At 46.7% G+C, this 21324-nt stretch overlaps 2 protein-coding genes across 4 annotated transcripts in view; one reads left to right on the top strand and one right to left on the bottom strand.

Annotated features, from left to right (window-relative positions):
* The window catches only part of RNASEH2A (ribonuclease H2 subunit A), an 81682-nt gene extending 62407 nt beyond the window's left edge, over nucleotides 1-19275 (bottom strand). Inside the window, exon 1 of one of the 2 annotated variants that reach the window (XM_075346597.1) lies at nucleotides 19224-19275. Coding sequence is in view for 1 of the 2 variants with exons in the window: in XM_075346596.1 (XP_075202711.1) it covers nucleotides 1829-1955 (127 nt within the window). In the remaining variant the exon portion in view is untranslated. Of the gene's footprint in view, nucleotides 1-1828; nucleotides 2004-19223 lie in introns of those variants that run through there. The other variant, XM_075346596.1, reaches the window with a different exon arrangement.
* On the top strand, nucleotides 10726-20321 carry PRDX2 (peroxiredoxin 2). Of its 2 annotated transcripts, none has more exons than XM_075346599.1 (6): nucleotides 10726-10845; nucleotides 11165-11272; nucleotides 14580-14733; nucleotides 18634-18756; nucleotides 18973-19103; nucleotides 20091-20321. In XM_075346599.1, the coding sequence occupies exons 2-6, from the start codon at nucleotides 11170-11172 to the stop codon at nucleotides 20174-20176; spliced, it is 597 nt and encodes a 198-aa protein (XP_075202714.1). In that variant the 5' UTR covers nucleotides 10726-10845; nucleotides 11165-11169; the 3' UTR covers nucleotides 20177-20321. The 2 variants fall into 2 exon arrangements, with proteins under 2 accessions (XP_075202714.1, XP_075202713.1); XM_075346598.1 differs by lacking the exon at nucleotides 10726-10845 and adding an exon at nucleotides 10855-10956.
* The last annotated feature ends 1003 nt before the right edge of the window (nucleotides 20322-21324 follow it).

The raw sequence follows: 21324 nt of genomic DNA on the forward strand, positions 1-21324 counted from the left end.
AATATAATATATATAATTGCATAAGTGTAAGCACCCTCTTAGGCCCCGTGCACACACCAAGTATTTGGTAAGGCTTTTTTTATCAGTATTTGTAGCCTAAACCTGGAGTGGAACAATCAGTGGGAAAGTAGAATAGAAACACGGGCACCACAGCTGGATTTATTTCCAGCTCCTGATTTTGGCTACAAATAGTGAGATACAAAAAAAATAAATAAATAATGTGTGTATGTGGCCTAAGAGGTGCCAATAACATTTACCCTCATGTTACATTACACTCACGGCTGCCGTCATTTACAGCGATTCTGATTGACCAGCATAGAAAGTTTTGCTGTTCTACAGGATTTTCCAGATATTTTTTTATAAAATATAAATCCAGCGCAATCACATGGAATATTAAAAAGTTGTCTTCTTTATTGATAGTTTTTCATAAATCCAAAAGGTACATGCAGCATAAAAATAAAGGATGCCCAGGTCAGAGCGACGCGTTTCAACAAACTGTCAATCATGGTTAATCAGACCATGATTAAGACAGTTTGTTGAAATGCGTCGCTCTGACCTGGGCATCCTTTATTTTTATGCTGCATGTACCTTTTAGATTTTATGAAAAACTATCAATAAAGAAGACAACTTTTTAATATTCCATGTGATTGCGCTGGATTTATATTTTATATATATTTGGAGACTTCTGACCATCCGTGCGCTGATCATCCACCACAGGACGATTATGGGACTGCAGCAGGCTTGGTGAGCTGATATTACCTATTTTTAGATATTTTTTTAGTTACATTTTACAGCCAAAGTCATGGTTTGTAAAGAGCTAACAACACAGCGAGGGGATCTTATCAAGAAACTTTGTCACGCACATTTGATTACATGTTATGGTCTGAACATTTTGGCCATAAATCCAAATGGTAAGTTTGGTGCAAAACCAAACACTGCGTCATCATGACCAGATCACCATTCCCACAGTGAGGCATAGTGGAGGTAGCACTATGTTTTGAGGCTATTTTTGCATCTGAAACTTGGGCTTTATTTAAAGGTGGAGGAAATTATGAATAGTTCCCAATATCCGTCAATTTTATATCAAAATCTTCAGGTCTCTGCTGAAAGTGAATTGTACCTTTCAGCCCAACAATGACCTCTAAATCAAGAAAAGGATGGCTTCTCCAGATCACAGCTTTGGAACGGCCCAGACCGGAATCCTAAAGAAAATCTGTGACCTGAAGAGGTCGCTGTACACAGGAGATGGCCCCGCAATCTGATGGATGTGGAGCTACTGCAGGGAAGAGAGGGCAAAGAGCGCCGATTCTAAATGTGCCAGGTGATAGACCCTGACCCCAAAAGACTGAATGCTGTCAGATATTCAAAGGGGGCATTAAAGTATTAGCGTAAGGGTGTGTATATTTATTCAATTTCACCCAGGGGTGTGATGCAATTCCATCAACTTACTATAAAGGGTGTGTATATTTATGCAACTCCATCAAATTATTACTGTAAGGGGTGTGTATATTTATGCAAATCCATCAGATTACTAGAAAGTGTGTGTGTATTTATGCAATTCCATCACATTATTACTGTAAGGGGTGTGTATATTTATGCAATTCCACCACAGTATTACTTTTCCCATCCACCGATTATCCCTCACCCTCCTGCCCCGGCTCTGTGCCCCGCCGGTCTCCTCACTATTATCACCGCAGACAGATGTCACATATAATGTGAACCCGACACGTCTTCCTGGATGCCGCAGACATGTGTATATAGTGTATACAGGGTCATAATCACATGCTCGGCCAATGCGCCGGCACCTAGCGACTGTTGCTATGCTCACCCAGGACGGGCCCCCTGCCGGCCTCATCTATGCCCAGGCAGCACGGCTCCTCCCTGCACTGCTCCGGTACCGGAGACGCCAGGACACAGCTCCGGGAATTGTCCCGCTCGAACTTCTCCAGATCCATGCTGCACGAGCCCCTTCCGGCAACAGCGCTGCTTGGCGCCAAAACGACGTCTGCCGTCAGCCAATCAGAACGTAGCGTCTTTCGACCAAACTTTATTAACACGAGCAGCGCAGTAACAACAACACAGCCTAGATTTACCAGTGTGAGGAAGAGCGGAGTATATGGAGGAACCAAGGGGAGAGAAGTCCACATGTCACCTGTAATAGAGCCCATAGAACAGTGCCAGGTGTAGTAGTGCCCTATGTGATGGTGGCACCTATAATAGTACCCATATAATAGTGCCAGGTGTAACAGTGTCCTATGTGATGGTGGCACCTATAATAGAGCCCATAGAATAGTGCCAGGTGTAGTAGTGCCCTATGTGATGGTGGCACCTATAATAGTACCCATATAATAGTGCCAGGTGTAGTAGTGCCCTATGTGATGGTGGCACCTATAATAGAGCCCATAGAACAGTGCCAGGTGTAGTAGTGCCCTATGTGATGGTGGCACCTATAATAGTACCCATATAATAGTGCCAGGTGTAACAGTGTCCTATGTGATGGTGGCACCTATAATAGAGCCCATAGAATAGTGCCAGGTGTAGTAGTGTCCTATGTGATGGTGACACTTATAATAGTGCCCATATAATAGTGCCAGGTGTAACAGTGTCCTATGTGATGGTGGCACCTATAATAGAGCCCATAGAATAGTGCCAGGTGTAGTAGTGTCCTATGTGATGGGGACACCTATAATAGAGCCCATAGAATAGTGCCAGGTGTAGAGGTGTAGTAGTGTCCTATGTGATGGGGACACCTATATTAGAGCCCATAGAATACTGCCAGGTGTAGTAGTGTCCTATGTGATGGGGACACATATATTAGAGCCCATAGAATGGTGCCAGGTGTAGTAGTGTCCTATGTGATGGGGACACCTATAATAGTGCCCATATAATAGTGCCAGGTGTAACAGTGTCCTATGTGATGGTGGCACCTATAATAGAGCCCATAGCATAGTGCCAAGTGTAGTAGTGTCCTATGTGATGGGGACACCTATATTAGTACCCATATAATAGTCCCAGATGTAACAGTGTCCTATGTGATGGTGACCCCCTATAATAAGAGCCCATAGAATAGTGCCAGGTGTAGTAGTGTCCAATGTGTGGTAGCACCTATAATAGTGCCCCATAGAATAGTGCCAGGTGTAGTAGTGTCCTATGTGATGGTGGCATTTATAAAATAGTGCTCATATAATAATGGCAGGTGTAATAGTGCCCTATGTGATGGTGACACCTGTAATAGTGCCCCATAGAATAGTGCCAGGTGTAATAGTGTCCTATGTGAGATAACACTACATCTGGCCCCTGTCCAGCTAGGACCCCCTGGTGTGGACAGGTAATTACATCATAGAAACGGTTGGGAAAAAATACAGCAAGAATGAGATTCGTTTACACAGAGTTGGACAATTACACGTCCCAGACCATAGCCTCCTCTGATTAAAGCAGGATCATCGGTTTTTCAGGGCCAGTATACAGTTATGAATATTTGGGTTTAGGTTAATCCACTAATTATGGTAGATACATTTTCTGCATCGTGATTATGAAGGGAAGAACATGATTTTTTTTTATAATTGTGAGGCCTGCCTATGAGCTCCAAATTAATATTGCTCAGATGGATGGTGTTATCACTACCATGTTTCATCTCTATAGAATAATAAAATCGGAATAGGAAACATGAAAATGGTATCTCCTGTCTGGTACCTCAAAGGGCAAAGATGTCCTGTAAGTCGGGGATCTCCTAAGGCTATGTTCGCACGTTGCGTTTTTTCCCGCGTTTCTGCAGCATTTTTAGCTGCAGCGTTTTTGTGCCAAAACGCATGCGTTTTTGTTTTCCAGCAAAGTCTATGGGAAAAGCTGAAATCCTGTCTGCACTTTGCTTTTTTTCTGCAGCGTTTAATTTGCATATTTGTGGTCAAAAACCATGCTGAAAAAGAAGTAGCATGTCAGTTGTTTTTGCCATTTCTGCAGCGTTTCCTTAACATTGGAGTCAATGAGAAATGGCAAAAAGCAACCAAAATCACAATTCCTGCGTTTTTCATGCTTTTTACCTGCTTTTCCACTGCGTTTTTGCCTCCAAAAACGCATGCTTTTCTGGCCAAAAATTAATGGGTTCTAATGTTCCTTTACACACACACAATAACCGAAAATTTAAATGCTAAAAAATAATAAACTTGACCTATTTTTCTGTTATAATGTGCATAACCGTTATTATTTCATTATAATTGATATTTTCCATATAGTTTTATTAAAAGTTAATTTTATCCTTTTTTGTCTCTTTTTTCATTCTTTTTGACTAATCCAACTTTATTTCTCAGTGTCTTGATCTACAAAACGCATCTGCAGAAACGCAGGTGAAAACGCAGGTAAAGAAGGGAATTTTGTTTACTTACCGTAAATTCCTTTTCTTCTAGCTCCTATTGGGAGACCCAGACAATTGGGTGTATAGCTTCTGCCTCCGGAGGCCACACAAAGTATTACACTTTAAAAAGTGTAACCCCTCCCCTCTGCCTATACACCCTCCCGTGGACCACGGGCTCCTCAGTTTTGGTGCAAAAGCAGGAAGGAGAAAACTTATAAATTGGTCTAGGGTAAATTCAATCCGAAGGATGTTCGGAGAACTGCAAACCATGAACCAAAAGAACAATTCAACATGAACAACATGTGTACACAAAAGAACAACCAGCCCGAAGGGTACAGGGGCGGGTGCTGGGTCTCCCAATAGGAGCTAGAAGAAAAGGAATTTACGGTAAGTAAACAAAATTCCCTTTTTCTTTGTCGCTCCATTGGGAGACCCAGACAATTGGGACGTCCAAAAGCAGTCCCTGGGTGGGTAAAAGAATACCTCAATAAAAAGAGCCGAAAACGGCCCCCTCTTACAGGTGGGCAACCGCCGCCTGAAGGACTCGCCTACCTAGACTGGCGTCTGCCGAAGCATAGGTATGCACTTGATAGTGTTTTGTGAAGGTGTGCAGACTAGACCACGTAGCTGCCTGACACACCTGCTGAGCCGTAGCCCGGTGCCGCAATGCCCAGGACGAACCCACGGCTCTGGTAGAATGGGCTTTCAGCCCTGAAGGGAGCGGAAGCCCAGAACAACGGTAGGCTTCGAGAATCGGTTCCTTGATCCACCAAGCCAAGGTTGACTTGGAAGCCTGCGACCCTTACGCTGGCCAGCGACAAGGACAAAGAGCGCATCTGAACGATGCAGGGGCGCCGTGCGAGACACGTAGAGCCGGAGTGCTCTCACAAGATCCAAAGAGTGCAAATCCTTTTCACACTGGTGAATTGGATTAGGACAAAATGAAGGCAAGGAGATATCCTGATTGAGATGAAAAGGAGATACCACCTTAGGGAGAAATTCCGGGACCGGACGCAGAACCACCTTATCCTGGTGAAACACCAGGAAGGGGGCTTTGCATGACAGCGCTGCTAGCTCAGACACTCTCCGAAGTGATGTGACTGCCACTAGGAAGGCCACCTTCTGCGATAGACGTGATAGAGAGACATCCCGCAGTGGCTCGAAAGGTGGTTTCTGAAGAGCCGTTAGCACCCTGTTAAGATCCCAGGGTTCCAGCGGACGCTTGTAAGGTGGGACTATGTGGCAAACTCCCTGCAGGAACGTGCGGACCTGCGGAAGCCTGGCTAGGCGCTTTTGAAAAAACACGGAGAGTGTCGATACTTGGCTCTTGAGAGAGCCAAGTGACAAACCCTTGTCCATTCCGGATTGAAGGAATGAAAGAAAAGTGGGTAAGGCAAACAGCCATGGAGTAAAACCGTTATTAGCGCACCAGGATAAGAAGATTTGCCAAGACCTATAATAGATCTTGGCGGACGTTGGTTTCCTGGCCTGTCTCATGGTGGCAATGACATCCTGAGATAACCCTGAAGACGCTAGGAGCCAGGACTCAATGGCCACACAGTCAGGTTGAGGGCCACAGAATTCAGATGGAAAAACGGCCCTTGTGACAGCAAGTCTGGGCGGTCTGGAAGCGCCCACGGTTGACCCACCGTGAGATGCCACAGATCCGGGTACCACGACCGCCTCGGCCAGTCTGGAGCGACGAGAATGGCGCGACGCAGTCGGACCTGATCTTGCGTAACACTCTGGGCAGCATCGCCAGAGGAGGAAACACATAAGGCAGTCGAAACTGCGACCAATCCTGAACTAACGCGTCCACCGCCAGATCTCTGTGATCCTGAGACCGTGCCATGAATGCCGGGACTTTGTTGTTGTGCCGTGACGCAATGAGATCGACGTCCGGCGTTCCCCAGCGGCGACAGATCTCTCGAAACACGTCTGGGTGCAGAGACCATTCCCCCGCGTCCATGCCCTGACGACTGAGAAAATCTGCTTCCCAGTTTTCTACGCCCGGGATGTGAACTGCGGAGATGGTGGAAGCTGTGGCTTCCACCCACTGCAGAATCCGTCTACAAAGCATAAAACTGAGGAGCCCGTGATCCACGGGAGGGTGTATAGGCAGAGGGGAGGGGTTACACTTTTTAAAGTGTAATACTTTGTGTGGCCTCCGGAGGCAGAAGCTATACACCCAATTGTCTGGGTCTCCCAATGGAGCGACAAAGAAAAGCGCTAAAAACGCACTAAAAACGCGGTAAAAACGCATGCGTTTTTAGCGCTAAAAAATTGCCAAAAACCATTTGGTCAAAAACCAAGGGAAGGAAAACGTGCAGAATAAACTGCAGGTACTCCGACGCAACGTGCGGACATAGCCTAAAAGTCTGAAGGGCCGAGCACATCCCACAAACGGCTCTCACATGAGTTCATTAAGGGGATATATGTGAACATAACTTTGATCTGATTGAAAGCAGAAATTGGGTTTGGTGCTTTGTCAATTCTTGCTGTGGGCTCTGTCTGTTTTCCTAAAGAGCACCTCAAGCTTTGAGCCATTTCAGTGACATCAGGTTTAGTAATTTTCTTATGATTATCTCTTTTATTTCATGTAGTTGTATATACTGTATTTTTTGTCCCCTTTATAACAGCTTTTGTATATTTTTATAATCACTGCCTATTTTTGGATTAAACAAATAAATTTAATAGCTTTGTTCCTCTTGCTCTACAATCTGCACCCTCAAAGCCATACGATGTCTGTAACGGGTGACCAATCGCCCTGTAAAACAATTGCAGGTGACAGCTTAGTAGTTTTTCTTCGGTTATTGTAGAGTTTTGGCAGTGAAGGTACTGAGGTGTATATATATATATATATATATATATATATATATATATATATACATATATTTCATGCATTGCAATAGGTGTTGTATATATACTATACCCTCTCCGTGAGCTCCCCGATAATCGGCCTAGTAGTAGAAACAGCTACAGCTTCATCCATTAATTGTCAGTCACTTGGGAAATTGTCCTGACGATTGAGTACAGCGGAGAGCTGTTTGTGATAATTTGGCTCTGTGTGACCCCATATATTGTATATACAGTATATAGGAGGACTTTGTGTGACCTCATATATTGTATATACAGTGTGCAGGAGGGCTGTGTGTGACCCCCATATATTGTATATACAGTGTACAGGACTGTATGACCCCATATATTGTATATACAGTGTACAGAAGGGCTGTGTGTGACCCCCATATATTGTATATACAGTGTACAGGACTGTATGACCTCATATATTGTATATACAGTGTGCAGGAGGGCTGTGTGTGACCCCCATATATTGTATATACAGTATACAGGACTGTATGACCCCATATATTGTATATACAGTGTACAGGAGGGCTGTGTGTGACCCCATATATTGTATATACAGTGTGCAGGAGGGCTGTGTGTGACCCCATATATTGTATATACAGTGTACAGGAGGGCTGTGTGTGACCCCATATATTGTATATACAGTGTGCAGGAGGGCTGTGTGTGACCCCATATATTGTATATACAGTGTACAGGAGGGCTGTGTGTGACCCCATATATTGTATATACAGTGTGCAGGAGGGCTGTGTGTGACCCCATATATTGTATATACAGTGTACAGGAGGGCTGTGTGTGACCCCCATATATTGTATATACAGTATACAGGACTGTATGACCCCATATATTGTATATACAGTGTACAGGAGGGCTGTGTGTGACCCCATATATTGTATATACAGTGTGCAGGAGGGCTGTGTGTGACCCCATATATTGTATATACAGTGTGCAGGAGGGCTGTGTGTAAACCCATATATTGTATATACAGTGTACAGGAGGGCTATGTGTGACCCCATATATTGTATATACAGTGTGCAGGAGGGCTATGTGTGACCCCATATATTGTATATACAGTATACAGGAGGGCTGTGTGTGACCCCATATATTGTATATACAGTGTGCAGGAGGGCTGTGTGTGACCCCATATATTGTATATACAGTGTGCAGGAGGGCTGTGTGACCCCATATATTGTATATACAGTGTGCAGGAGGGCTGTGTGTGACCCCATATATTGTATATACAGTGTACAGGAGGGCTATGTGTGACCCCATATATTGTATATACAGTATACAGGAGGGCTGTGTGTGACCCCATATATTGTATATACAGTGTACAGGAGGGCTGTGTGTGACCCCATATATTGTATATACAGTGTGCAGGAGGGCTGTGTGTGACCCCATATATTGTATATACAGTGTACAGGAGGGCTATGTGTGACCCCATATATTGTATATACAGTATACAGGAGGGCTGTGTGTGACCCCATATATTGTATATACAGTGTGCAGGAGGGCTGTGTGTGACCCCATATATTGTATATACAGTGTACAGGAGGGCTGTGTGTGACCCCATATATTGTATATACAGTGTACAGGAGGGCTATGTGTGACCCCATATATTGTATATACAGTGTACAGGAGGGCTGTGTGTGACCCCATATATTGTATATACAGTGTGCAGGAGGTCTGTGTGTGACCCCATATATTGTATATACAGTGTACAGGAGGGCTATGTGTGACCCCATATATTGTATATATAGTATACAGGAGGGCTGTGTGTGACCCCATATATTGTATATACAGTGTACAGGAGGGCTGTGTGTGACCCCATATATTGTATATACAGTGTGCAGGAGGGCTGTGTGTGACCCCATATATTGTATATACAGTGTACAGGAGGGCTGTGTGTGACCCCATATATTGTATATACAGTGTACAGGAGGGCTATGTGTGACCCCATATATTGTATATACAGTGTGCAGGAGGGCTATGTGTGACCCCATATATTGTATATACAGTATACAGGAGGGCTGTGTGTGACCCCATATATTGTATATACAGTGTGCAGGAGGGCTGTGTGTGACCCCATATATTGTATATACAGTGTACAGGAGGGCTATGTGTGACCCCATATATTGTATATACAGTATACAGGAGGGCTGTGTGTGACCCCATATATTGTATATACAGTGTACAGGAGGGCTGTGTGTGACCCCATATATTGTATATACAGTGTGCAGGAGGGCTGTGTGTGACCCCATATATTGTATATACAGTGTACAGGAGGGCTGTGTGTGACCCCATATATTGTATATACAGTATACAGGAGGGCTGTGTGTGACCCCATATATTGTATATACAGTGTGCAGGAGGGCTGTGTGTGACCCCATATATTGTATATACAGTGTACAGGAGGGCTGTGTGTGACCCCATATATTGTATATACAGTGTACAGGAGGGCTATGTGTGACCCCATATATTGTATATACAGTATACAGGAGGGCTGTGTGTGACCCCATATATTGTATATACAGTGTACAGGAGGGCTATGTGTGACCCCATATATTGTATATACAGTATACAGGAGGGCTGTGTGTGACCCCATATATTGTATATACACTGTGCAGGAGGGCTGTGTGTGACCCCATATATTGTATATACAGTGTACAGGAGGGCTGTGTGTGACCCCATATATTGTATATACAGTGTACAGGAGGGCTGTGTGTGACCCCATATATTGTATATACAGTGTGCAGGAGGGCTGTGTGTGACCCCATATATTGTATATACAGTGTGCAGGAGGGCTGTGTGTGACCCCATATATTGTATATACAGTGTACAGGAGGGCTGTGTGTGACTCCATATATTGTATATACAGTGTACAGGAGGGCTGTATGTGACCCCATATATTGTATATACAGTGTACAGGAGGGCTGTGTGTGACCCCATATATTGTATATACAGTGTGCAGGAGGGCTGTGTGTGACCCCCATATATTGTATATACAGTATACAGGACTGTATGACCCCATATATTGTATATACAGTGTACAGGAGGGCTGTGTGTGACCCCATATATTGTATATACAGTATACAGGAGGGCTGTGTGTGACCCCATATATTGTATATACAGTATACAGGAGGGCTGTGTGACCCCATATATTGTATATACAGTGTACAGGAGGGCTGTGTGACCCCATATATTGTATATACAGTATACAGGAGGGCTGTGTGACCCCATATATTGTATATACAGTATACAGGAGGGCTGTGTGACCCCATATATTGTATATACAGTATACAGGAGGGCTGTGTGTGACCCCATATATTGTATATACAGTGTACAGGAGGGCTGTGTGTGACCCCATATATTGTATATACAGGAGGGCTGTGTGACCCCATATATTGTATATACAGCGTACAGGGCCGCAGCACGTGACCTCGCCCCTCACAGAGGATGCTGTGAGAAGAAGGCGGCAGGTGTGGACGAGACTATTCAGCAGCGTATAACGGGGGAGAGTTTTTTGAGTCTCTCCGCTCAGTTACATCTTGCCGCCCTTCTGACGTCACCGTCTTATTCCGTTATCACGATCGCGGTGTGATGAGCTGAATGTACATTCGTTTAATATAACGGTGAGCCGCAAACGATCGCTCCCCCCTTTTCCCTCAGTGGTACGGTCCGGGGATGTATAAGGGTCAGTCTGTGAGGGGCCCGCGCAGTGTGGTGAGACACGGAAGAGGGAGGTGAGTGGTGCCGGCTGCGGGTCAGTGATGGCTGCTATAGCCCTATTGATGGGTATAGTGATGGAGCTAGTGCTCCTCATTTGACACTGCGGCTTCTCCTATACTGTCCTGTCTATATATTGTGTATGGGTATATAGCTAATAATTGCAGTATTTACTGTGGATAATTCTCCATACTATTGTGTTCAATATTTATCTCCCTTCCCCAGACATCATGGCAGCCGGTAACGCTCACATTGGAAAGCCCGCTCCTGATTTCCAGGCCACTGCAGTGGTGAAAGGCGAGTTCAAGGAGATTAAGCTGGCTGACTACAGGGGTGAGTGCTGTGCCCCCCTCCATCCTGTGCTGCTTCTCCTCCTCCCTGGCCTGTGCCTTGCCCCCCCCCTCTGTCTCCCCTTCTTCACTGGCCTATGCCTCATCCTCTGCACCCCACCCTTTCCTCCCTGTCATCTGTGCCTCATCCTATGCCCCCCCGCCCACCCCTTCCTCCCTGTCATCTGTGCCTCATCCTATGCCTCCCTGTCATCTGTGCCTCATCCTATTCCCCCCCCCACCCTTCCTCCCTGTCAGGTGTGCCTCATCCTATTCCACCCCCCCCCCCCTCCGCCCACCCTTCCTCCCTGTCAGGTGCGCCTCATCCTATCCCCCCCTTCCTCCCTGTCAGGTGCGCCTCATCCTATCATCTCCCCCACCTTCCTCCCTGTCAGGTGTGCCTCATCCTATCATCCCCCCCCACCTTCCTCCCTGTCAGGTGCGCCTCATTCTATCCCCCCCCTTCCTCCCTGTCAGGTGCGCCTCATCCTATCCCCCCCGCCCCCCCCCCTTCTCCCTGTCATCTGCGCCTCATCCTATCCCCCCCCGCCCCCCCCTTCTCCCTGTCATCTGCGCTTTGAGCATTTCTGAAATAAATTTCTCTTTCTGGAAACTACAAAATGCGCAAATGGCCCTTTTGACACCAGCACCCGGCCTTCTGGTGATCTAATCCTTAAAATGTCACTTTTTGCAGAATATTTGTCGCGTTAGTCTGCTCAGTGTACCCTGGGTGTAGTCAAGAGACTCTACACTGCTTTACACTGTTTTTGCATTTGCTGCCACCACACAGGTTGCTTCAGCTTTATTCTGAAGATTGCTCCCCCATCAACAAGACTGTGCTGTCACTCCCCAGTGAAAGAGGTGGGCACATGCACATATAATGGGCAGAGCTGCAAATGGAGCCACTCGGCCTCACCCAGGGTGCACTTAGCAGACTTATTAGCATATTTGATAAATCGTTAGTTTTTACAGAACAGTGACTAAATCAGTTATCACTGGTTAGAGATTAGATCCCCCTGCAAGGCCGGGTGCTTGTTGCTAGACTCCCATTGATGGATCTAATCAATGACGGCTAGGTCAATGGTGGTCTGACCTGAGACCCCCTCCTCCTTCCGGCTGCTTCACTAAGATCAATATTGCTGCATGGCATTGGAGAGGTGCATCCAATGTGATGCTTCATCTGATGCTTCCAGTATTGGGGACTTTTCTGTAATTGCCTTAGGCTGTGTGCGCACTATAAAAGTGATATTTCTCAAGAGAATTTCTTGAGAAACTTCTGGGAGTTAAAGATTACCGCACCTGCGCTAAAAACCCGCACCAAATCCGCGGGAAAAACGCATGTGGTTTTGCTGCGGCTTTTCCGAGTTTTTTTTCCGCAGGTTGGTCCCTGTTTTTTTTTTATGCTGAACAGAAATAAATATAGATAATAGATAATCGATACAGATAATGGATAGAGGGAAAGATGGATAGATGAATGGATAGATAGATGAGAAAGACCTATATAATGTCCCACCCCCCTGCATATTCTAAGCTGGCACCCTTTAGTGACTTTCATGTGGCACTAAAGGGTGCCTAGCCTTGTATTTAGCCAAAAAATAAATAATTTAAAAAAAAAAAATTACGTGGGGGCCCCCTATTTTTGTAGCCAGCTAGGGTAAAGCAGACGGCTGCAGCCTGCAAACCACAGCTGGCAGCTTCACCTTGGCTGGTAATCTCAAACAGAGGGCACCCCATGCTGTTATTTTACATTAAATAAATAATTTAAAACAAAAAACGTGGGGTCCTCCCCAAATTGGATCACCAGCCAAGGTAAAGCGGACAGCTGGGGTTTGATATTCTCAGACTAGGGAGGTCCACTGTTATTGGACACTCCACAGCCTAAAAATAGCAGGCTGCAGCTGCCCCAGAAGTGGTGCATCCATTAGTTGTGCCAATCCTGGCGCTTCGCCCCAACTCATCCCGTTGCCCTGGTGCGGTGGCAAACTGGGTAATATATGGGGTTGATGCCAGATGTGTAATGTCACCTGGCATCAAGCCCTGGGGTTCGTGATGTCCGGTATCTATCAGATACCCAACATTACCAACCCAGTCAGTAAGAAATATAAAATAAACAACAAAAAAAGTTTTATTTGGAAAAAAACACTCCCCACATTCCCTCTTTAACCAATTTATTGACAAGAACAATCAAATCCTGGTCCGGTGTAATCCAAACAGGGGGGGTCCCACGGCGATCCATACCATAGTCACTGTCCCAGTCCATGAACAGAATGTTCCCCATTGGCGAGAGAGTAATGCAGTGACCTGAGCGAACATCAATGGGTCAGCCCAGGTCACTGCAGGGCATGACAAGTGCTGCTGTCAGGAGGTTAGATGAGACCATTACCTGCTGTGGTGATCTCCTGCAGTCCTGCCATCAGCGCTGTCACTGCCTTTTATGCCCGCCGCGTTCTCAGCAGTATCGCGAGAGCCCGTGACGTCACCGCTAGTGACAGTCTCGGGCCACTCGCGAGACTGGCATAGACGGCAGTGACAGCGGTGACGTCAGGAGGCAGGAGATCGTCACAGCAGGTAATGATCTCATCTCACCACCTGACAGCAGCGCCCGTCATCCCTGCGGCTGCACGCACTTGTGTCAGTGTCTGCCTGCGCCGCAGCGTGACAAGCTGCTGATACTGCGGGCAGACACTGACACACAGCAGGGCAGGTAGCAGTGGGGCCGGAGCGGGACACAGACTGCACGGGCACCTGGAGGTCACACGGAAGTGCTTCTGTACGGCGTCCAGGGAGTGTGATGTGTGTTTACTCTGCTCCTCTTCTGGCATAATGACATCACTTCCTGTAAAACCGCAGGCAGCGATGAGCATTACCGCAGGTAAATCGCAGCTATACCGGGGGTATACCGCACATCATTTGCTAGCTGCGGTATACCCCTGGTTTTTCGCGATTACATTAGTGAATGGAGTGAAATTCCAGGGGTATACCGGAGCTACCTGCGGAAAATAATGGACACGCTCATTTTCTCAAGAAATGTTGAGAAAAATCCGCAGTGTGCGCACAGCTATATTTTTGTTCCCATAGGTTTTGCTGGGAAATGTCTGCAGAAAGATTTCAAACCTTTCTCAAGAAATTTCTGCGGGTAAAACTGCCTAGTGCGCACATGGCCTAATAGAGGATTCACGATATAAGGAAGGGGGTACTGCGGAGGAATCCAGATGGGGTGATTAAAGTGACAGTCACATCAGAGGACTGAGTGCTGGGGGCTCCTGTATATATTGTGGTGACATCACTGTTCTGTTTTCTTTCCTTGACAGGTAAATACGTCGTCCTGTTCTTCTATCCTCTGGATTTCACCTTCGTCTGCCCCACCGAGATCATCGCCTTCAGTGACCACGCGGAGGAGTTTCGGAAGATCGGCTGTGAAGTCATCGGAGCTTCTGTAGATTCGCACTTCTCGCACCTGGCATGGTGAGATCGGACTTTCTGGGAATTGTAGTTCACATGGTGCTACTCTATGAATTAATGCTGCCATCAGATGTAACACAGAAATACTTAACCCTAGAACGCGCAACCATAGAAATCTACCATAGACATGCCTGCGAGGCCCCAGGTATGCGTTCTAGGGTTAAATCAAACCTGTGACCACCACCGGTGTGCTCTTATATACAGCATTCTAGAATACCATAAACAAGTGCCCAGGCAGCTCTGTATACTGTAGAAAGACTTATTACACTCACCAGGGGGCGGTCCGGTCCAATGGGAGTCGCTGGTCTCGGGTCCCACGGTTCCTCTATGCTGTGCAGTGGCAGCTCTCCTTACCATGTGGATGATGCATTCTACATCATCCACACAGAGGCCTCCATTGTGTGCGTGTGAGGGCAGAGCAAAGCATTGTAGTGCGCATGTGCGGGCGAGCTTTGACCTTTCCTTGTGCCTACGCATAACAGTACTTTGCTCACATCAAAGTGCGCCTGTGCAGGAGCGCAATGGTGGACTGTGGATGACTTGGGGTTCATCATCCAGAGCTATTAAGGACAGGGAAGGAAGGAAGAGAGAAGGTGCCGGATCGAGGTCAATGATGCCTATTGGACCGGACCGCCCCTCAGGTCAGTACAATAAAAGGGTTTTATTTTTTTAATATACAAGGCGGCCTGGGCTCTTATATACAGTATTCTAGAATGCCATATATAAAGGCTCATTGATGGTGGCTGCAGCTTATAGGGGACAAATCTGGTGCCTGGTTCCCCTTAAAGGGCTTCTCCTGCCAGATTCCCTGAATGGCAGGTGAGTTACATAGTTACTTAGGTTGAAAAAAAGCCCTCGGTCCATCTAGTTCCCTCTTCCTCCACCAGTTCTACATTTAGTCACTAAGTCATTTATAACCAACAATGTTGTGTACTGAGGAAATCCTCCGCCCTGATATAAAGCTGTTATAGTATCGGCCATTACTACCTCTTGTGGTCGCATTCCACAGTCTGACTGCTCTAACTGTAAAGAACCCTTTCCTATTTAGCTGTCGGAATCGCTTTTCTTCCACCCGCAGTGAGTGCCCCCTGGTCCTTAGTACTGTCTTTGGAAGGAATAAGTCATGTGCCAGTCCTTTATATTGACCACACGTGTATTTATACATATAAATGAGATCTCCTCTGAGACGTGTTTTTTTTCTAAGCTAAACATATCTAACTTTTTCAACCTGTCATCATACAGGCGGCTCCATTCCTTGTAATCTAGTTTCCCGCCTTTGAACTGACTCTAACTTCTGAATGTCCTTTTTAAAATGTGGAGCCCAAAACTGGATCCCGTATTCCAGATGTGGCCTTACAAGTGATTTATAGAGGGGTAACAATACGTTGGGATCACGGGATCTAATCTCTCTTTTTATACACCCTAGAATCTTGTTTGCTTTAGCAGCTGCTGCCTGACATTGAGTGCTGCTGCTCAGCTTATTTGTAATGAGAATACCCAAGTCCTTCTCCTGTTCTGTAGTCCCGAGTTTACTTCCATTTAATGTATACACAGATATAGGATTACTCCGTCCTAGGTGCATTACTTTACATTTATCAACATTAAATCTCATTTGCCAAGTATCTGCCCATTCTGACATCTTATCCAGATCTTTTTGTATGTTGTGTTGATGACGTCCTGTTGAGGTGTCTTACAGGACATGTGCACAACCGGCAGGTATCTTGTGGTCCGGCCTTTGTCATTAGTCCCCCCCAGTCCTGCATGCGTGCTTAGTCGTTGGCGTGCAGTTACTGCTGTGCTGTGTGAGCTGCCCTGTAACAAACACTTTTTAAATGCTCTATTCTCTGCAAAACCTGATCTGTGCAGATGCATAATGAAGTGCAGTAGCTGCAGACTAATTATTTAGGCAAACCTTAAACGTAGCAAGGTGCCCATTGTCAGCCTCTGGAGCGCTATAGTTTTGCAATGGATGGAAACTGCTGCCATGTACTCAGAAAACGTCCCTTTGTGGAGCACTAAATGCAATGTCTGGCTTATGTAAGTGGTGAATGAGTTAATAGAAGATCCTGAAAACTCAGCAGAATAGTGCAGGGCGTGGAGGTGGTAATCGTGGGCAGTGTCTGCCCTTATCTACACCACCCTCCACAATGCACATAACGAATCTGCAGAGATGTATTATCTGCTGACTGCAGCCGCTGTGTTGCTGCTCATCGGTGTAGGTGGTGTGGGCCTTTATGCTGCTTTATGGCTGCTGCCGGTATCTGGTCTCTGAGATAAGCGTCTTGCTCTTAAGGATTGTCAGCCATCTCTACAGTTAGGCTGGGGCCACACGGGGACTACTGCGATCCCCTTGCATGACACTCTGCTCGTGCTGGCAGTACAGCAGAGCCGAGTGTCATGCGTGTGTCCTTGTTACTGGGGTCCGTTCATGCGAGCAGACCTCAGCTGCGGGGGGCGGGCCAGCACTTGGCACTCTCCCTCTCTCCTGCATAGCCGGCTATTGCCATTCTCTCACTGCACTAGCGGTACACCGGTGTACCGCGAGTGCAGTGCGTGTTTTTTTTTTTTTTTTTTTTTTTTTTTTTTCCTCTGGCCCCATTCACTTGAATGGGTGCGAGAGAGAGACTCAGCTTACAATCACACCATGCTGCGATTGTTTTCTCGGTCCGATTAGGGCTGAGAAAATTGCTCATGTGTGCTGACACACAGGCTAGAATTGGTCAGAGGGGAATGCGATGTTTTCTCACTCCACTCGCACTGTTTTTCTCGCCGTGTGGCTTAGGCCTTATATCGACCATCCTAGCAGCCTGATCCGGGCTCTGTGCCCCGGGCGTCCTTGTTGTGGCCCTTCACGTCTTATTACCTCTGTAATTGATACGGCAGCTCTGGCGTGCGCCCTCTGCAGATATGGTGGAGAATGCCATTACCCAGATCTCCTCCTGTCGCCGGCGTACATTTACATTCCTCAGCATGACAATAGGGTCAGACTTAAAATAGACGCTTGTGTATGAAATATAGTGTAACTTACACTGGATGTAGAACTCCAGCTACTGGGATCACAGGTAACGCTGACTCTGGATTAACACTTTCTGTGCTGTATATTGAGGACAGTGGCATCCAAACAGAGTACCTCATTGCACTGACTATAGGGGTCGTCCAGGCTGTTAATGGTGGTTCTTGATCAGATTAATGCGGCACGGTGGCTTCGTGGTTAGCACTGCAGTCTTGTGGTGGCTCCGTGGTTAGCACTGCAGTCTTGCAACATTGGGGTTCTGGGTTCAATTCCACAAAGGACAACATCTGCCAGGAGTTTTGTATGTTCTCCCCGTGTCTCTGTGGGTTTCCTCTGGGTTCTCCGGTTTCCTCACATACTCTAAAAACATACTGATAGGGACTTTAGATTGGCAACACAGTCCCCATCGGGGCTCACAATGTATGAAGCGCTGTGGAATTAATAGCGCTATATAAATAAAGGGGAGTCTGTCTTCGGGGGGAGGTCTGTCTTCGGGGGGGGGAGGGGGAGGTCTGTCTTCGGGGGGGAGGGGGAGGTCTGTCTTCGGGGGGGAGGGGGAGGTCTGTCTTCGGGGGGGGGGGGGGGGGGGGAGTCTGTTTTCCCACACTCATTAGCAGTGGCTGGATGTACAGTGTAGAGCCAGGATGCCTTGGCGCTGTGCAGTGTAGTGGCCACTCTTGGAACTGCAGCTTTGTGCTCATTCACTTGCATAGGATCGACCCCTTAAGTGTAGGGCACTATGGTGTCTGGATTCATGCTTGTATATCCAGTAACTTCAGGAGCTGGGAAACTGCTAATCTTGGTATGTCAGCTGGTGGACAACCCCTTTAATTTTCTGTGTAAAGCTGCAGGACTAGAAGATGTAATCTGTAATGGATCTCTCTTCTCAGGACTAATGTTCCCCGCAAGGATGGGGGTCTGGGCCCCATGAACATCCCTCTGCTGTCAGACCTGAAGCACACAATCTCCAAGGACTACGGTGTCCTGAAGGAGGAGGATGGCGTTGCATACAGGTAAGGGGTTTGTATAAATAGAATACACTGGCATAAAAAGGCCTCTGTGGAAAAACAATATATGGGCCTTTTGCAGCCCAAAAGCTTCTCATACTGCCCAATTGCACCTGCTCTGGAGATAGAAATGGGCCCCTCTGTGCTGCTGCACTAATGATATGCCTGCCCCTGTTATAAATGAATCCTCCTCCGCTGAGGCTGACCTTGTTCTCTTATTAGGGGTCTGTTTATCATCGATGCTAAGGGCATCCTCCGCCAGATTACCATCAACGATCTGCCGGTTGGTCGCTGTGTAGATGAGGTGCTGCGGCTGGTGCAGGCGTTCCAGTTCACCGACAAACACGGAGAAGGTGAGAGACGGCCCCTCCATAAGCTTAATGTTGGGTTTTGTGGTAGGAAATGTCTGCATTGTGGTACCGGTTATGACTGATGTATATGGACTTTGGACCAAAATTATATTCATTACTTACCTCTGGCTCTTCACTTACTGTATTTTTCGTTTTTATAAGACACCGCAAATCTGGAGGAAAATAGGAAAAAAATAATTTTGATTATTAGAGAACCTTATTTTAACAAAGTGTGTGTCTTGTAATAACTCCCCGGGGGGAGCAGCGGTGGTGCAGCACCTCAGGAGGGTTGGCGATACTGTGGGCTCGGGGGGGGGGGGGTGTCGCGGCAGTGGGTGCCATTGATCTGCCGGCAGCCTTTGGGGGTGACTCGGGAAGGTCACAGGATGGGGTGTCTCGGTGGCTGGTGCCATTGATATGACTGGCCTCCGTTGACTCACCCACAGTTAATGAGATTTACTTCAAGGAAATGACCACAAGGGCGGCGCATGCACAGATGGGACTCGGTGTCCATTTTCTTGAAGTCAACCGCAGGTGATTCAATGGAGCCTGTAGTCAGCTCAATTCACCCGCCGCAGAGAAACCCCATCCTGTGACCCTCCGGAGTCGCTCCACTGCAGTGTTACCCCCGCAAATCAATGGTGCCTGCTGCCACAACACCCCCTGTAGCCCACCTGCAGATCAATGGCGCCCACCGCAACACCCCCAAGCCCATCCTGTGACCTTGCCTCCTATGACCCTGCTGCACCACATCCACCCTTGTAAGTAAGACATGTCTGTTTTGTATGATGCACCCCCAATTTATCCCCCCCCCTGTTTTAAGGGGAACAAAACTGCATCTTACAATCCAGAAAATACTTTTTTTTTTTTTTTTTTAATGCTCCTATGTTGCTGTGTTATTGGCTCGGGGCAGGGCTGGAGCTTCTGGATGCAGAAGGGAGATGTTACAAACTAATGAATTTATTTATTTCCCCCCCCCCCTCCTTGTAGTATGTCCGGCAGGATGGAAACCCGGCAGTCGCACAATCAAACCCAATGTGAAGGACAGTAAGGAATACTTCTCCAAGGAGAACTGATCCACCCGGACTCCTGAAGTGTCCCCTGCGGTGTGAGGGCTCCTCATGTGCACTGACCCCCGCTGCTGCCACCTCCATCCTCTGCCCGGGGAGATGCCAGCACTTAGTATTGTTTAAATAAAAAAAGTTACTAATTCCTGTAGCATCGTGCGTCATCCTTATATTATTGACAACTGAGATCTAATAACACTGAAAACCCAAGAGGTCACTCTCTGGGACGTCTCCTCTCTGAAGCCCAGCTATTGGCAGTGGGATTTGTTTCCTCCCTATCATAGAATAGTATATAGTGATCTGCAGACAGATCTGTCTGGATGCATCGGTCACTCCCTTATAGGAAATTGGTTCTCAGAAATTCCCTATTTAAATCGGCGTTCTGTATTAAACCCAAAATTTGACATACTTCATGTGACTGGGTCCTTCTCCCATATCACACACCAGCACGAGAGATGGATGAACAATCCAAAGAGCATTTATTCCAAGCAAAACAGAAGGTCCATAAAATCCACCACAGAAGGTAAAATCATCCAGTAATGGCATAAATGTCCCGGGGATCAGTCACAATACTCAAACGCTCCTTTTCCAGGCAAATGTTTTGGGTTTTTTCAGTCTCTCTGGAATGCTGGCCACAGCCTCAGCTTTTCCCTCCCAGAGGATCAATCCTTGTCCTCTCAAATCCTCCCCCAGGTAAGCAGAGGTTTGGTGGATCCAAGGCCCCCATCCCCCAGACTTGGGGACAGAAGCACTTCAAGAAGCTATAACCTTGCACTACAGGGGGTGATTATTTACAGACAATACAATGTACACACAAGCAATACAAATAATGGACAGTGAACCACGCCTAAACATTAACCCACACAAAATGGTAAATGACCCACAATATCCCCCATCACTCTTCACATGTTACCAGTTCTGGAAATCCACCTGTAAATGAGGCAGTCTGACTCAATCTTGTGTATTGGTTGTTCATTGGGAGGGAGAAGGAGTAGGTGAGCTGTGATATTGCCTATTGTGATTGGTTGGTTCTGTCCTAAAAGCTCTTTAGGAATACATAGGCAGGTAATTACTGTCTCTGCTGAAAACTTTCTAAAAGGATATGGTATGATTCTGTAAATCTCAGTGGTCAGTGATTTTTTTTTTTTTTTTAAGTT

The sequence above is a fragment of the Anomaloglossus baeobatrachus genome, chromosome 4 (assembly GCF_048569485.1).
Source record: "Anomaloglossus baeobatrachus isolate aAnoBae1 chromosome 4, aAnoBae1.hap1, whole genome shotgun sequence".
Taxonomy (NCBI): Eukaryota; Metazoa; Chordata; class Amphibia; order Anura; family Aromobatidae; genus Anomaloglossus; species Anomaloglossus baeobatrachus.